Source organism: Canis lupus, chromosome 7 (assembly GCF_048164855.1).
Source record: "Canis lupus baileyi chromosome 7, mCanLup2.hap1, whole genome shotgun sequence".
Classification (NCBI taxonomy): Eukaryota; Metazoa; Chordata; class Mammalia; order Carnivora; family Canidae; genus Canis; species Canis lupus.
Window position 1 is genome coordinate 28,922,940 of NC_132844.1, and position 18,091 is coordinate 28,941,030.

The 18,091-nt window shown below is 35.7% G+C and overlaps 1 protein-coding gene across 6 annotated transcripts in view; it reads left to right on the forward strand.

The window, feature by feature from the left end:
• Positions 1 to 18,091, forward strand: part of ME1 (malic enzyme 1) — a 205,756-nt gene that overhangs the window by 162,621 nt on the left and 25,044 nt on the right. For all 6 annotated transcript variants that reach the window (XM_072832217.1, XM_072832216.1, XM_072832220.1 and 3 more), the window contains 2 exons: positions 9,081 to 9,178; positions 10,925 to 11,038. In XM_072832217.1, the coding sequence (XP_072688318.1) occupies positions 9,081 to 9,178; positions 10,925 to 11,038 (212 nt within the window). The remainder of the gene's footprint in view (positions 1 to 9,080; positions 9,179 to 10,924; positions 11,039 to 18,091) is intronic.

The window sequence follows — 18,091 nt, forward strand, 5'->3', positions numbered from 1 at the left end:
TAAAATCTTAAAAAAAAAAGAAAGTGGTGAAATGCATATGGGATTGTTGTATCTCTTGGTCAAAATATATTCATTGTTTTCAGAGTCACCACGCTAAGACCTACATCCTACTCCGTTTCTCATTTTGTGAGATTTTGTTTAGAGTTGACCTCTTCTTCCCACCTTCAGAACTACCTCAAATTGACCCTTTTTTTTTGCCTCATTTATTGTCATTAAAAGTGTGTACTTCCATGCCTTCCTCAGAGCAATATGCTGCCTTTCTCCCATCTTCGAGAATATCATCAACATGGATAAACTTCTGTTTTGATGGTGTGTAGTTTTGAAGGTGTCACCCTGATGTTTTCCTGCTGCTGGAATTTTCACATATTCTTTCTTCTCAAGGGCTCTCTAGGGCCATATGTAGCCTAGGAGACCATGATTTTTCACTTCATTCAGCTCTTTTTGGAAAATTACAACTGTGTACCCCTAGAACATTGTTTCTTCATTCCATAGGCCAGCGTCTTTTCCCACTTCTCTATGGCCCTTTTCAGTTAGTAAAGAACCACAGTTTTTTAGTGAAGAAGCCCAGGCAGCTTTCTGCAACTATGGAGGACCCACTGCTTCCTCTGAGTTCTAGCTGCCCCTCTGCCTCATTAAGCTGCAACTTGATGGCATGTTCTGATATTTCTTTGTGTTCCACGGCACCCACTAGTAAACGAAGTGTTAGAAGCAACATCCAGAAACAGTTTTTTCTAATACCTTCATGATCCAATTTTCGAGGACAGGGCAAGGCTGTCCCAAGAGTTCTGCTAAACTGAGCTTGCATTTTAGAAACATATTTTCAGCTGGTACCAAATGCATACCTGGTGCCATACCCAGGAAATTCTGGAGCAAGGAGCAAGCAGCATGAGCAGGGCAGGAACAGGGCCAGTGAGTCCAGCATCAGTTATTTAACTTCTTTGGAACCTGGCCTATCCGCACCACATTTTGGGTCTGGCTCTTTGGCACTGAGAGCCAGACAGGAACAAACCTATATCCTATAGGATATATATCCTAGGATATATCCTAGGATATAGGATCCTATATCCCTTTCCAGGTGGCAGGTGGCGCAGCTGCCCCCCCAAGGCAAGGGATGGGGAAGGGATTGGGCTCAAGGAGGGTCCTGGCCACCCATTGCTATCTCTGGAATGCAATCTCTATTGCAATGTTGTTTTTAATAGCAAAAAATGAGAAGCCCTCTAAAATGTTATTAACATTGTATGGTAGTCACAAGATATTTTTAAGTGTCAGAAAGTATGTTAAAATAGTAGGCATGGCGTGAAATATTTTTTGCAAATTAAAATTTTCTTTAATTTGCATATATCAGATCTAGAAAACAGTTGTACGAGTATTCATCAGAATGTTGAAAATGATCCTACCGAGGCAGTAAGATTAGAAGTGATTTTTTTTAGTCTTTGTCAATCTGGATTTTAACTGTTTAATGCATTTGTTACAATGGGCATGTATTTATGAATACATTTTTTCAAGTGTAGAAAGATAGCACTTTTTACTGAGTTGTTGAGCCATAACACAAAATTACCTAAAGTATAGTCTTTAGTTATAATACCAAAAACCCAATGCTTCTATTAGTGTTCTTTTCAAAGTGGTATTGTCATTACTTTATATTGTAATTTGGCATTTGCTGTCATCTCTTAGAAGAGTCATTTTTCATGTTACCCTTAATACCAGTTATATGAAGGAATATTAGATATAACTGTATCATATAAGATAAATTAAATGGAAAAAAAAGGAAAATAGTATTCGGATGACACTCCTCTTATTTGTAGATTCTAAGTTAATTCTCAATTGATTTAACATTAATCCGAAGTACTTTATTTTATATCTAGATACCATAATTACATTCCCATGTATTTCTCTCTCTCTCTCTCTCTCTCTCTTTTTTTTTTTTTTTTTTTTGGTTTTGTTTTTTGTTTTTAAGATTTATTTATTTGAGAGAGAAAGAGAGACACAAGTGGAAGGGGAGGGGCAGAGGGATGAGGGAGAAACAGACTCCACATTAATTGGGGAGCTTGACACACAGATTGATCCCAGGGCCTCTAATCATGACCAGAGCTGAAAACAGATGCTTAACCAACTGAGCCATCCAGGCTCCCCCAGATCTCCCCTGCATTTCTGCTAAGATGTCTTTATACTAGGAGACAAAAACTATTCAGACTATTTTGTTATATTAGAATTTATTTTATCAAATATTTCTTTTAAAAATCAATACATGAACTAGAATGCAGGAATATTTTGTCAGATATTCTTACTACAAAAGGATTTATTTATTTATCTATCTATTTATCTATCTATCTATTTATTTTTACAAAAGGATTTAATAGAAAAGAATTTTTTAAACATACTTGGCTTTCCTAATGGTGAAACCAGACCAGTTTGAAAAAGCTCATTAGAATTAGTGGGTAGCTTCTTTTCCTGTGACTTCAGCTTCTTTGTCTCTATTGCCATTAGGCTATATCATGTTTAAATCGCTTTCTTTTTTTTTAAGATTTTATTTATTAATTTGAGAGAGAGAGAGAGAGAGAGAGCATGAGCAGAGTGAGGGGTAGAGGGAGAAGCAGACTCCCCACTGAGCAGGGAGCCTGATGTGGGGCTGGATCCCAGGACCCTGGGATCATGACCTGAGCTGAAGGCAGATGCTTAACCGACTGAGCCACCCAGACACCCAAAATTTAAGAAAATTTAGGTTTATTTAAGAATTTCTTTAATTCTTTAAAATAATTACCTTGACCCAACATTCTTTCCTCCAACAGTCCTTGTCATTCTTCCTATAAAAATAAAATATTTTTCTTGGCCCTGTTTCCCTCCTGCCCCCATCTCCATCTTCATCTCATTATTTTCTTATTTAAACTTTTCCAAGGAATACTCCACATCTGCTGTCTCTATTCTTCATCTTTTATTTATTCCTCAGCATGCTGCCCTTCAGCTTTGGCTCTAACATATATATAACCAAAATAGCTCTCTGAAAGGTCACCATGATGTAATAATCGTCAGATCCAGTAGTTATTATCATTGCCTTTCTTGATTAACCTTTCTGCTGTTTATCACTACTTCTTCCTTTTGGTTCCATGGTACCATATGCTTTCTTGCTTCTTCTACCTCTTTGACCATTTTCTTACTTGGCCATCTTCCCCTATATCACATTCTTCTGCCCTTATTCCTTAAATGTTTATATTTATTTTGGGTTCTCTCCTTTAGCCACTCACTGAATAGTGTTGTCAATCCACATGACCTAAATACAACTACATGTTTTCAAATTCCAGATTTTTATCTCTGACCTAGATTTCTATGCTGAGTTCCAGACCTGTATATCTAACTACCTTCTTGACATTTCCCCCTAAGCAGCGCATGGACAGGAAGCACAAGCTCACAAGTTCAAAATTGAACTCATATTTTCCTTGCAAACTTATTCCTAGTCACCCAAACAAGAAAATGTATGATTATTCTGGACTTTTACTCACCCATTCTATGCATTTAATCATTAAGACCTGTTGATTTTTATCTCTTAATTATTTCCTCCCTTTCAACTTGCTTCTTTCTTGGATTGTTGCAATATCCTCTCTCCTCAATAATTGCAGTGGCCATCAGCCTCCAACTCTCAAATTATTCCCCCACTGCTCTCTGAATTTAGAATTTTTTAGCCATGTTACCTATAATTATAATTGTATAATTTTATAATTATATAGTTTATAATTTTAGTTTTATTTATGTATATGATATATGTATACATTATATATTTATATGTATATAAAACAATATATACAGTTATTATTAGTATGTAGTGGAAGAGCCTGCATGATCTTATCCAACACTAAAGCATCATATCATGCAGCATTCTAGTAAGTTGTGTTTGTTTCAGCAGTACTATACTACCTACAGTTTCACATGTGTTCTGTGTCCTCTCTCTTACATTTTGGAAGGCTTGGTAAACAAATGGAGCTTGTATTCTAGGTCTTTACTGTAAGATACTTGATTGAGCCATTTTCTTAAGGAAATCCTCCTTAGCAGTCTGGTTTTGTTTTTTCTCTTACACTGCTCAGATTCCACAGAAAAGATTTTTTCAGTCTCTCTCTTGATGTTAGCTTTCTGCTAGGATGAGCTTTTTGCCAGTATTCTTGGAGCCAAGTAGGGGAAGATTGGAAGTCTCTATATTGAGTATGTTAACTGGCATTTAACCTTGATTCAAGGTATAGCACCCTTGCAACCAATTATCCCTGATGCCTTACGGTTGTGCCTCATGTCTTACAATCCAGATATGGTCTCTAGAAAATAAACCTCTGGTTTTTTAAGTAAACCTCCAGAGTGTGGAGGGTCAGCTGTCTGCTAGAAGGTCAGGAAAATGGATCTAGGTTATAACTACTTCTTCACAGATTTTTGAGTAGCCTCATGTTTTACATCTCTTCTTAAATCCCCACTTTCAGAGGTATTTGGTGCCTCCTGTAGCCAGGCCTTTTGATAATTCTGCTTTCTCACTCCGATTGTTTCTTAGCATTTCCATGGCTGGCCAAAAACTCAGCCTTTTCGCATCCACTGTCTGTTGCTATCTGCCCATCTGCCTTCTAGCTTCTAGCAATTTTGTTGCTATCCTCTTGTGGTTCCTTGATCTTTTTTTTTTTTTTTTTAATCTCCTTTCTGTTGTTTTAGTAGAGTTTACTGGGGAGAGGGAAAACTAAATTATGTGTTCAATCCCCCATTTTGACCAGTCCTCCCTGCTTCCGTGTCATGCTTGCCCTGTCAGAAATCCTGGACCTCTCACATTATTTCTTTAATACTATGCTTGAGTAGCACGTACTCCTAATGCTGTAGCCCTGCTCAAAAAAGTTACTCCTGCTCCCCTTGCTTCTGGTGCTGTCTGAACTACTTACTTAGTAGCACATGAGGAGTTTAACTTGATTACTTATCAGTCTCCTTTGCTAGTTATATATAGTAATTCTAATCAGATTTAACAAATTACTGTATTAGTAGAGGTCATTCTTTCATCAGTGTTAAATATTAAGTACTCTAAAAGTCCTAGTACAAAGATAAACTTCAGCCTGTCTTTGTCTGCTTTACTAAAAATTTAGTTTTCAATCTCAAAAATTATTTTGGAATAATTTGTTACAAAAACTCGGCATTTTTATGAGATATCATCCTGCCACATTTACTCCCTTGACTTTGATTTAAATCAAAGTCGTACCAGGAAGTAGGACTAGGACATATGCAAGAGTCATGCTCAATTAAAAAAATAAATAAATAAAAAACCCATACATGTAATTATTACAAAAAATAAATTTCAGCTAACATGTCAAAAAAAAGGAATCATGCTCAAATTAGCTTTTTGACAGTGCTAAAAATATCTTTTTTATTTTTATTCTATGAAGAGAAATTTAGATGTTTCATTATTGCCTCATGAGATGTTGTGGAATATATATTTAAATAGAAGGCACTAACATCTAATGTAAACAGAGATGTCTTTTACCTTACTTGAGATAATATGTACAAACTTAAAACATCTTGGCTTTTAATACAGAGTGATCCAGCATAACCATATAAAAATGTCACCACATTATAGTTTGGATCTTTTGAAAGATTTTATTCTACTATTCTTAAATGCCCAGTTCTATTTAAAGTCAAAACAATAATACAAATACAGTGATTGCTTCAAACTTTGATTCTTCAGCTGGTTAAATCTTGTGGTTCTGATAGAGGCTATAGAGACCCTAAAATGATGGAAGTCTCAGAGTTGGAAGGGAGCTTAGAGTCCCTCAAATCCAAGCTTCTGGTGAGTTTACTTCAAAAAGCCTGAGAATGAGATAACTTGAGCTAGTATTAGTGAATAGCTACTTGTGTAGTGACTGGATACTTATACCTCTCTAAAATTATTTTCTTCTATTTAATAGGTCCTGTAAGTACCATGGATGTAAGAGACAAACCATTCTGATCCTATTGTAATGTCTTTTCTACATAGATCAGCCATATTTTTACCTAGGCTTTTATTTTATTTTACTTATTGTTATTTTTTATTTGAATATAGTTAACATACAGTGTTATGTGTTAGGTGTACAATGTGGTGATTCAGCAACTATATTTGTTATGCTGTGTTCACTATAAGTGTAGCTATTGTCTCTCACCATACAACACTATTACAATACCATTGACTATATTTCCTCTACTATGCCTTTTATCCCTGTGACTTATTCATTCTATAACTGGAAGCCTGTATCTCCTACTCTCCTTCCCCCATTTTGCCCATCTTCCCTCTCTGGCAATCATCAGTCTGTTCATTCTCTGTATTTATAGATCTGATTCTGCTTTTTGTTTATTCATTTATTTTTTATTTTTTTATTTTTTTTAAATTTTTATTTATTTATGATAGTCACAGAGAGAGAGTGAGAGAGATTGAGGCAGAGACACAGGCAGAGGGAGAAGCAGGCTCCATGCACCGGGAGCCCGACATGGGATTTGATCCTGGGTCTCCAGGATCACGCCCTGGGCCAAAGGCAGGTGCCAAACTGCTGCGCCACCCAGAGATCCCTCATTTATTTTTTTAAATTCCACACATAAGTATTTGTCTTTTTCTGTTTGTCTTTCTTCACTCAGCTTAATATCCTCTAGGTCCATATAGGTTGTCACAAATGTCAAGGTCTCATTATATACCTGTGTGATACCATTGTGTGTGTTTGTGTGTGTGTGTACATAGACATCTTCTTTATCCGTTCATTTATCAGTGGATTCTTGGGTTGCTTCCATATCTTGGCTGTTATGAATAATGCTGCAATAAACATAGGGATGCATATATCCTTTGGAATTGGTGTTTTCATTTATTTGCAAATATATCTGATAAGAGGTTAATATCCAAAATATGTAAAGAACTTCTACAAATAATACTTATTTTGCATAACTTATACTTATTTGTGTAATAACTTATATAAAAACTAAATAATCTGGTTAAAAATAGGTAGAGGATCTGAATAGACATTTTTGCAAAGAAGACATACAGATGGTCAACAGTGAAAAGATGTTCACCATCACTCATTATCAGGGAAATGCAAATCAAAGACACAATGAGATATAAGCTTATACCTGTCAGAATGGCCAAAATCAAAATGACAGGAAATAACAAGTATGTGAATGGCAAGTATGTGAAGAAGGAGGAACCCTTGTGCACTGTTGCTGGGAATGCAAATTGGTGCACCCATTGTGGAAAACGGTATGGAGAGTCTCCAAAAAACTAAAACCATAAATACCCTATAATTCAATAATTCCACTACTAAGTATTTCCCCAAAGAAAACAGGCTTTCATTTTAAATGTTATATAGGAGAGTTGTCTCTACATAATGTATCACTTACCAGTTTATTATAATGATGCCTCAAAATTCAAGCATTTTATTTTCGTGATTTATGTTGTGTTTCTAAATAAAAAAACATGCAAGTGACACAGGTCTTCAATAATTATTGTTTATCGTGATCTTATTTATGACTACCAGATTCTACAAGAAAGAAACAACCAAAAGATTGAAAAGAACAAACATACTAATGGTGAAATGCTTCATTCATCCTTGGTACTTGGCATATATGACACTTCATCATTGTGTCATTCATCAGACCTAGTCTAAATCTATTTTTTTACACCAAATATGGATGTTTAAAGTTTAATTAAGCTTTGCTACCTAGGTGAGTGATCTAGGAACCATTATAGGTAAAGTGTTATGTAGAGGAGTGAAAGTAGATGACAGAGCTGGAAAATACTGCAAGAGGGTGCAAAGTTTTACTTCAGACCTGAGCCAATAAAGAATTTGAGCTATGAAATTATGTTTAAAAGCAAGACAACTGTTCTGTGATCTGTGAAAGCTTATATGCCAAAGTAGTAAAAGTAGTACTGGTGAAGTTTCTATGCCTGTGGGGCATGATGAGGAAAACTCAGTCTATTATCCTAAATAAATTTTACATTAATATTGTCCAGCACCTTTGGGATCCACCAATGATTGTTATAGGTTTAATTGTAATAGCCGATTAAAGGACACAATAACATCAGATTTTAATTGCTATTGTTTGTCAGTTTTTAAAATTAAAGATTTAAGGATCAAATTCCAAATGTATTGGAAACGTCATTACTACCACAACCATTATCAGCAAGAATTTACTGCACACCTATTTTGTATAGAGGGGATTAGTAGTAGGTTTCAGGGTCCCTAGAGTAATTAGGTGGAAGAATCTAATAGCACTTAGTACTCTTTTGTCTCACACAATACAACTATTTTACATATGAGGAAACTGATAAAATAATTTTTCTAGGAGCACCTGGGTGACTCATTCAGTTAAGCACCTGCCTTTGGGTTCAGGTCATGATCCTGCAATCCTGCGGTCCTGAGATCGAGTCCCACATCGTGCTGCCTACTCAGTGGGGAGTCTGCTTCTCCCTCTCCTGCTACTCTTCTCCCCGCTTGTATGCTCTCTCTCTCTCTCTCTCTCAGTCACTCTCAAGTAAATGAATACAATCTTTAAAAAAACAAAATGAGGGGATCCCTGGGTGGCTCACCGGCTCAGCACCTGCCTTTGGCCCAGGGTGTGATCCTGGATCGAGTCCTGCATCAGGCTACCGGCATGGATCCTGCTTCTCCCTCTGCCTGTGTCTCTGCCTCTCTCTCTCTCTCTCTCTCTCTCTCTTCCCCTGTGTCTATCATGAATAAATAAATAAAATCTTTTTTAAAAAACCCAAAATGAAAAAAAAAAATAATTTCTCTAAATTCATCTAGCTAGTAAACAGGTTGACCTGGAATCCACATAAGAATTCAAACCCCATGCTTTTATTCATTATATCACATTAAGTCATAGAATCTTTTTGGAAAGTCATCAAGAATAGTGGAGAGTTGCTGTGTTAAAATATTGATGTCCATAGCCTGAGAATTTCACCTCATATGTGAGCATGAGGTCAGACAACCATAAGTTCCCTTTCTGTACCAGTTACCTTGTTGTACAATGAATTCAAGAGGCAAATAAAGATTCAAGGCTTTGAATTTGGCAGGATCTGTTTGAGGATCATGTAAGGCTATTTCTTGTTACAGGAACAGCGTCTGTTGCAGTGGCAGGCATTCTTGCGGCTCTTCGAATAACCAAAAACAAACTGTCTGATCAAAAAATACTCTTCCAAGGAGCTGGAGAGGTACTTGCCTTATACAATACTTACATTATCTTAAAGTGATGAACAGAATTTATCTTAATTATTCACTAATTTGAAATTTAAGGTATTTTTTCAGATTTTCAATATATTGCAGCTGTTTATTGAAAGATTCCCCAGTTAAGTATTGAGGTATATTCATTTATCATAGGACTCTTTAGCATAGAGATATAGTGATACTTTTCACGTCTTAAATTTCTGAGATTATCGAATGGTGGCATGGGTTTTTGTTTTGTGTGTTTTGTGGGAACAAAAAAGTTTCCAAGGTATGATTATGTATAAAAGCTTTTAAGTTTTTAAGCTATTATATTTGATGCTTTTAGTGCCCTCCAGTGTCCCATATGAAAGTTCTCTTAATTTGATTCACAAATCAGTGTACACATATATAACTATATTCAAGTTTTTAAGAAAAACATATTTGAATTGGAGACTTGTGCATTATAACTGTTCACATGCAAAAGAACCAAAACATTCACAGTTGCTGGAAGGAGAAGGCACGGAGACAAAAGTAAAAGTAGGCTGTTTTTGTTCTCTTCTGCTGTGAGTTAATCATTTGGAAGAAGAAAACTAGACTCCACTGATAATTCATGCCCCCAAAATAGGACTTCAAATGTCAATTGAGTTTGAGCTTCTTGTGAAAAAACTGCCCAAATCTGTTTAGAATTGTAGGATGGAGTGAAAGAAGAAATACTTCGTGGCTATATATAAAGAACCTTTAAATTTTCAAATTGAATATGATTATAAACAAATGTATTACACTAGTAGAAACTGTATATATTATGTTGGTTTTGATTTTACTTGTTCTTAAAATGAAATTCACAAAGCTAGAATTTAAATGCCAAGATGTAAACATGTCAAAGTATTCAGAATATAAATCACAAGTTCATTTTCACATCAAAATAAAAATCAAGGCTAAATTACATCTTATTAAAATTTGAGTTTTTTATTTGGATGAAGGTTACATGCTGTATTTAATTTTAGTCAGCTTCTTCTATTTCAAATTCTCTGAATTTCCAAAGGATTTTGATGAATGGTACAGGTCAGTTCTTGATACTCAGCAGGGCAGATGTATTCATGGTTGGATGATTCAAAACTGGCATTTGTTTGTCCCTGAAAAGGTTTTGGACATTCACAGATTATCACAAAATTTATCAAATACCAAAGAAGTTGATTGCTTTTAATCTTGAAAGAGATTTCACAGTACTTTCTTTGTCCAAATTAATAGAGTAAATAAATGCTTAGGGACAGAGATTTTATGTGTTTTATTCTATTGCCTAATTGGTCAAGTTCCCATCCAAATGACCAGGCTTCATTCTTCAAATTCAATAGAGGAGCTGGAGCCCAACAATAAACAATACAGTCCAATAAGCAAGGCTGACCAGGTCATTCTTTTAAGTTCAATATTTTCTCGTTGGAGCAAATCTTAATTGCATTAACAGGATTAAAGATGATGACAATCAAGGATATCACTGATTTATCTGTGGCTAAAGAGCAGGCCACATAATAGTGGTTCTGTTGTGATAAGAAGAGTAAATAATTGTCCTTTAGCTTACCCCAAATGTGATAAAAATACTTTGCTCCCAGTATAAATGAATGAATATAACTGTTTAGGTCAGTAGAGCCATTTTGTTCTTTCTTATTAACAAAGATAAAATGGAGTGAAACGTAACTCTTGATAAGTTATTATGCGGAACAACTTTTTAAAGTTTTGTTTTTATAATGTCTTCTCAGGCTGCCTTAGGGATCGCACACCTAATTGTTATGGCCATGGAAAAAGAAGGTTTACCAAAAGAGAAGGCCATGAAAAACATATGGTTGGTTGACTCAAAAGGATTAATAGTCAAGGTAAGAATTTTTTTTTTAAAGACTTTATTTATTTATTCATGAGAGACAGAGAGAGAGGCAGAGATATACGTAAAGGGAGAAGCAGGCTCTCTGCAGGAGCCCAATGTGGGACTCGATCCTGGACCCTGGGATCACACCCTGAGCCAAAGGCAGACGCTTAACCGCTGAGCCACCCAGGTGTCCCAGAGTTTGCCAATTTTAACTGAATAAAAATTAAGGTGCCATTCTGGATGCCCATCTCAAAGACTACTACTGCTTCCACTCACCATACCCCCAACACTATGTTGAAAGAAAAACTGTTGTATATGAATGACCACATGTCATACAATAATACTTATACTCTTCTGAAAAAGAAGAGTGGCTCAGCTACCAAATCGGGTTGGCCTATGAAGTTTATTGGCTCCTTACTACTCTATGGGTTGTTAGTCCATTTAAATTGGTTTCTGGATGAGGCAGTATTATATTGATACAGCAGAAACACCTAAGGGTAGCTCCTTTTATTAAAGGTTATCTGGCAAATTGCACAATAGCTAGGAAAAAAGAACAAACCATGAAATAGCTACCCTTTTGCCTGCTACTTTCTCTCAACTAAACTCTTGAGAGTTTGAATGGGAATTCCTGAGAAGTGCTTTTAAAAATGACTATTTCAGTGTTAACTGACAAAGTCGTTTTCCCAGCTCTAATAGAGATAACAGGACCTACTTCATAAGTTATTGTGAGAACCAAATAAGACTAGGTAGGTTGACTATGTTGCTACATGGCTGTAAGGCATTAATATTACTTCTGCCATCTATGCACATTAGTCACTCTTCTTTAAACTGACAGAAGAAAATATTTGTAAATCTTCTTTCTACCTGAAGATGAACTTTTAAAATAACCAGTGATAAGCATAGACTTCAGGAATTTAATATAGAAGCAAATGTGAAATGTGTACAAACTTTCTGGAAAAATGGCTTATGTGTATCCAGAACCTTTAAAAGTTTATGCTTCTGATCCAATAGTTTCCATTTTAAGAATATATCTTACAAGAGATAGAGATGTAACAATGTTTTGCTTTCTTCTTTCTTTAAAAGTTTTTATTTAAATTCTAGTTAGTTAGCATACAGTGTAAGCTTAGTTTCAGGTGTACCATATAGTGATTTAACACTTACATACACGTGGTGGTCATCACAGGTACACACCTATTTAACCCAACCTCCCACCCACTTCCCCTGTGGTAACCATCAGTTTGTTATCTATAGTTACGGGTCTCTTTCTTAGTTTTCCTCCCTCTCTCTCTCTTTTTTTCCCTTTGCTCATTTGTTTTGTTTCTTAAATTCCACACGAGTGAAATCATATGGTATTTGTATTTCTCTGACTTACTTATTTTGCTTAGCATAATACTCTCTAGCTCCATCAATGTTGTTGCAAATGGCAAAATTTTATTCTTTTTATGGCCGAGTAATATTCCATCTCTCTCTCTCTCTCTCACACACACACACACATACACACACACACACACACACACACACACACAATTTTTTTTCATCCTTTCATTTATCACTGGGCAGTTGGGCTCCATAATTTGGCTATTGTAGATAATGCTTCTATAATTATCAGGGTGCATGTATCCCTTTAAGTTAGTCTTTTTGTATTTTTTGGGTAAAGACCTAGTAGTTCAATTGCTGGATTATAGGCTAGTTCTACTTTTTAACTTTTTGAGGAATTTTCATCTGTTTTCCAGAGTGGCTGCACCAGTTTGCATTCATACCAACGGTGCAAGAGGGTTCTCTCTTCTCCACATCCTTGCCAATACCTGTTGTTTCTTGTGTTGTTGACTTTAGTCATTTTGACAGTGTGAGGTGATAACTTTACTGTAGCTTTGATTTGTATTTCCCTAAGGATGAGTGATACTGAGCATCTTTTCATGTGTCTATTGGCTCATCTGTAGGTCTTCTTTGGAAAAATGTCTGTTCATGTCTTCTACCCATTTTTAAATTGGATTATTCATTTTTGGGGGGTGTTGAGTTTTATAAGTTCTTTATATAATTTAGATATTAACCTGTTATCAGATATGTCATTTGCAAACATCTTCTCCCGTTTTGTTGCCTTTTTGTTTTGTTGTTTATTTCCCTTGCTGTGCAGAAGCTTTTTATTTTGATGTAGTCCCAATAGCTTATTTTTGTTTTTGTTTCTCTTGCCTCAGGAGACATTTCTAGTAAGAAATGCTATGGCCAATGTCAAAGAAGTTACTACCTATGTTCTCCACTAGGATTTTAATGGTTTCCTGTCTCACATTTAGGTCCTTCATCCATTTTGAATTTACTTTTGTGTATGGTATAAGAAAGTGGTCCCGTTTCATTCTTTTGCATGTTACTATCCAGTTTTCCCAACACTATTTATTGAAGAGACTCTTTTTCCCATTGGATATTCTTTCCTGCTTTGTCAAAAATTGACAACGAAGTATTCTATTCCATTGATCTATGTCTCTGTTTTTGTGCCAGTCACAGTTATTTTATGTTTAAGAATGTTATCACAGCATTACTCATAATAATGATGTGTTTTATCATACAGTCATTATAATAGTAATATGCTGTCTTAGCTGAAGAAAAAATGTAATATGCTATGTTTACCTAAATAAAGGATAGCTGTGAAGTAATTGTGGAGTAGATAAATGAATAGAAATATACAGTCTTTTTTTTATAAAGAACTACAAATAGCATTAAATGATTAGCAATATAATGTTAGATGAAAAAAGGAAAACCAACATGTTATATATTACTATTTTATTTTAAAAATTGAGTTGCAGGGGCATCTGAGTGGCTTAGTTGGTTAAGCAGATGACTCTTGATTTTATCTTGAAGCCATGGGATTGAGCCTTGTGTTGGGTTCCACACCCAGTGGGAAGTCTGCTTTAGAGTCTCTCTTTCCCTTTTCCTCTGCCCCATCCCTCCATCCCTGCTTGCATGCACCCTCTTTCTCAAATAGATAAATAAATCTAAAAAAAAAAACTGAGTTGCATGTAAAATTATAGAAGTAAATGTGTAAAATATGTGTGGTTTAAAAATTACATTATTTTAATGCCTTTTTGTGTATTCCAAATTCTCCTTAGAAATTGTTTTCTTATAAAGCTAGAAAAAATTTGTAATTAGTATAGACTAGAAAAAATTTGTAATTAGTATAGACAAATTTTGCCTTAAGGAAAGATTGTATGCATAACTTTTTGTGGCAAATGAGAATCTATAAGGAAGGAAAACAAGATAGGAACTACTTTTACAATATCTCCTGAGAATCAAATAATAATCATTTTATTACCTTGCAATTTAATTTTTTATAACATATTAGAAAAATGTAAAGTTTAAAATGTCTTGGCTTAAAAACTTCTATTGCTTTGAAGAATCAGCATAAATAGAAAAAACTGTACATTGTGGCCATATAATATATAATAGTTTTGAAATGAGATTTACTGAATAAAATTGACTCTAGGTAGGCCTTGTAGACTGTGGGATTCAGTAATTCCCTTAATCTCAGGAGCCTCAGAGACTAGTGGGGAAAAACTCAGACAAGCCAAAAGTTACATCTCTGCATGAAAATGTTATAGAAATGGGTCCTTGGTGCCAGGGATGCCCTGGAGAAAATGTTCCCAACTGCACTGGTGAGAGTAATGGGAGTGCTGAGGAGAGTTCCTAGAAAAAGTGTCTCTTCACCTCAGTTTGAAAGGGAAGTTAGGAGTTTATCTTGAGTATCCGTGGATGTCTTGAATGTCTCCTATTTAAAAGTGAGTCAAGGGAAATATAATCAGAAGTTCACTAGGAGATCATGATGGAACCTGTGGATCACGTATTTAATCTCTGTGTCTTCAAAGCCCTATGTGATGTCTAGCACATAATTGACAATAAATATTTTGTTAATAAATTAATTGATTGATGAATGGCTTTCCAGGCAGAAGAGCAGCATTTACAAAAGATGATATTTCATTATAAGAGGCATTTAGGGATTAGTTTGGAAAGGAAGCAGCTGACAGGCCAGTGACAAAGGCTCTTATAAATCCTGACAATGAGCAATTGAAGAAACTTATGCAGAGGAGTTTTGTGTCTTGTCACTCTAGGCATTGTGGAGGATGAATTGAAATGAGGTAAAACTGAGTAAAAGAAACTAGTTACAAAGCTATTGTAGTAATACAGATAAAAATTAATTGGTGTCTGAAATAAAGCAGTGATTATTGGAGTAAGTGAAAGACATTTAATTCAGTAGATGTTTAGCAAATAGTATTGGCATACTTGCTAAACACTAAATATGGAAGGAGGAGAAGTGTAGAGTATGGGCAGGAATCTAGCAGGACTCCTTGGGTATCTAGATAAATGATATGGCCATTACTGTAAAAAAGGAATGATGAACAGACCAAGTTTAAGAGAAAGATAATACGATCCAGTTTGGACATAGCAAGTTGAAGGTACCTTTGCACATCTCATGGAAATGTCTCCTTGGCAATCAGAGATATAAGACTGATGCTCAGGATAAGGGTCTGGGCTCCTGGAGATAGATTTCAGTGATATATGCATGTAAAAAGTTGGAGCCATGGGAAAAGCTATACAAATAGTGTTGTACTTTAGATACATGTATCTAAAAAAGTGAAAGTCTGGGACTATAGATTTCTTCTGTGATTTCTAGTAACATGTTTTATGTGAAATCATTATAAAATATACAGATTTTAGCATGTCAGATAATTTTAGCATAGATTTACTGAACTGAGACTCAAAATTCCATGGATTACAATACTTGGAATAACTGTGCAGTTTGTTGCCTAGACCTAATCAGTCACTCTTACTTTATGTCTTTTACTTGCCAAAATAAAGAACCACATATATTCTGCTTGCCAAGATAAAGTTACATTTTAAAAGGTTGTTATATATTTAACAGCTTGTGCACTCTTTAATATAAAAGGAACATGAAGCTTCAATTAACCACTTTTCCTTTCAGGTTTTTAAAGTCAGAATTACTATGTTGATTTTTGTTGCGGAACTAATAAATCTTAGGACAACTAGTAAATTAATATAATCTTGCTTTCAAATTTACATGTTTTTTTGGGTGTTGTCCTTTATCATTAATCCTTTCATAAATTCTCCTGAGAACTAATAAGAATCAGGCAGCCCGGGTGGCTCAATGGTTTAGCGCCGCCTTCAGCCCAAGGCCTGATCCTGGAGATGGGGATCGAGTCCCACATCGGGCTCCCTGCATGGGGCCTGCTTCTCCCTCTCCCTGTGTCTCTGCCTCTCTCTGTGTGTCTCTCATGAATAAATAAATTAATTAATTTAAAAAAAGAACCAATAAGAATCATTTTATTAGTTTTATTAACTTGTTATGTAATTGTTTATAATACATAAAAATACACCAAACCCCTTCACTCTTTAAAGACATAAAGCCAGAAACTAAAAAGCATACTGTGTGATTGCCTCATTTATGGAGTTACATCTTCATCAGACTAGATGATTAATTCTTCTGACAGTGAAATGGCACTGGCAGTCCGCTAAGAAGGCCCTTTCTATAGATGCAGAGAGGAGCCCTATTCAACTCTAACAAATAATGACCAGACAGTAGAACCAGCATGGCACACTTGTGCAAATTGTCCAAGTAGGCATGGATTCCAAAAGAAGGCCAACAAAAACACTTGTGGAAGAGTTCTTCTAGTGCCTATGTACACGCAGAAATAAATATTTATCAGTAACAATCTATAGTTCATTTTTGTACCTGTCCTGGGTCATGAAATGCTAACCCCAAATCTTGATGGTCTTTGCCATATATCCTCTCCACCTGCACCAGAACATCTGTGCTTTTGAAAAAGGTAGTGGGATCCCTGGGTGGCGCAGCGGTTTGGCGCCTGCCTTTGGCCCAGGGTGCGATCCTGGAGACCGGGATCGAATCCCCGTCAGGCTCCCGGTACACGGAGCCTGCTTCTCCCTCTGCCTATGTCTCTGCCTCTCTCTCTCTTTCTCTCTCTCTCTCTCTGTGTGACTATCATAAATAAATAAATAAAAATTAAAAAAAGAAAAAGAAAAAGGTAGTAATTCAGTACAGTTAGCCGCTTCTTGTCTAAGAACCGGTACAAAATAAGGGGGAAGGGACGATTGAAGAAAAAAATAACGTTCAAAAGAATTTTCCGCTATCCATAATACATGTGGTTTAATTACAGACTCTTAAAAAAAAAAAAAAACACATAGAAGTTGGGATTTCTAAGATAAGAAATACTCATGTGCACTTTGCCAAAAGAAAGCAAAAAGCATTTCAGTAAGGGATCCTGGAAAGGAGAATGTGAACAGAAAAATCTTCTATATCCATATCCAACTGGTATGGGTAGTATAAAGAATATGGATTCCAGTTCAGATTTTGAAAGGAGGAAGAAAATGAGCCATTGGTGCAGAAAATAGAAGTCCAAAAGTATAGGCAGTCACCTTAGTATCGCCAGATCTAGAGGTCACATTCCAGTAGTTTATCTAAACCAGATCATCAGCTTAATTTTCAAAATGGTATAGAAAATATTTGAGAGACCTTTATTTTTGTCTTCCAATTTCTTCTGTTTTGGGCAAGTAGAGCCTTTCAGAGGTGCTAGTACTACATTTCATGATTCCTGGCCTTCCTAAGTAACTGTCAAGAATCAAGCCTTTGGGGCACCTGGGAGGCTCAGTGTTTGGGCGTCTGCTCTGGTCATGATCCCAGAGTCAGCATTGAGTCCTGCATGGGGCTTCCTGCAGGGAGCCTGCTTCTCCCTCTGCTTACATCTCTTCCTCTCTCTGTATCTCTCATGAATAAATAGTCTTAAAAAAAAAAAGAATCAAGCCTTTCCGGGAGAGACTGTGGGTCATCAGTTTCTTACTGGGTAGATGTTTTCTGGTCAGGATCTGGCTTCAGTGGCTAGGAGCTGCTGATACTGTTGCTATCTATGATTAAGAAAGTAAAGTGTTCATGCTGAAAACATACATCTTTGCCTTTCAAGATGTTTATCCATCTTCTTTGTAATTTGATTCTCATTCCCGGATATTTAGGGGATTTAAACCAAATTAAATATTTTTCATTATA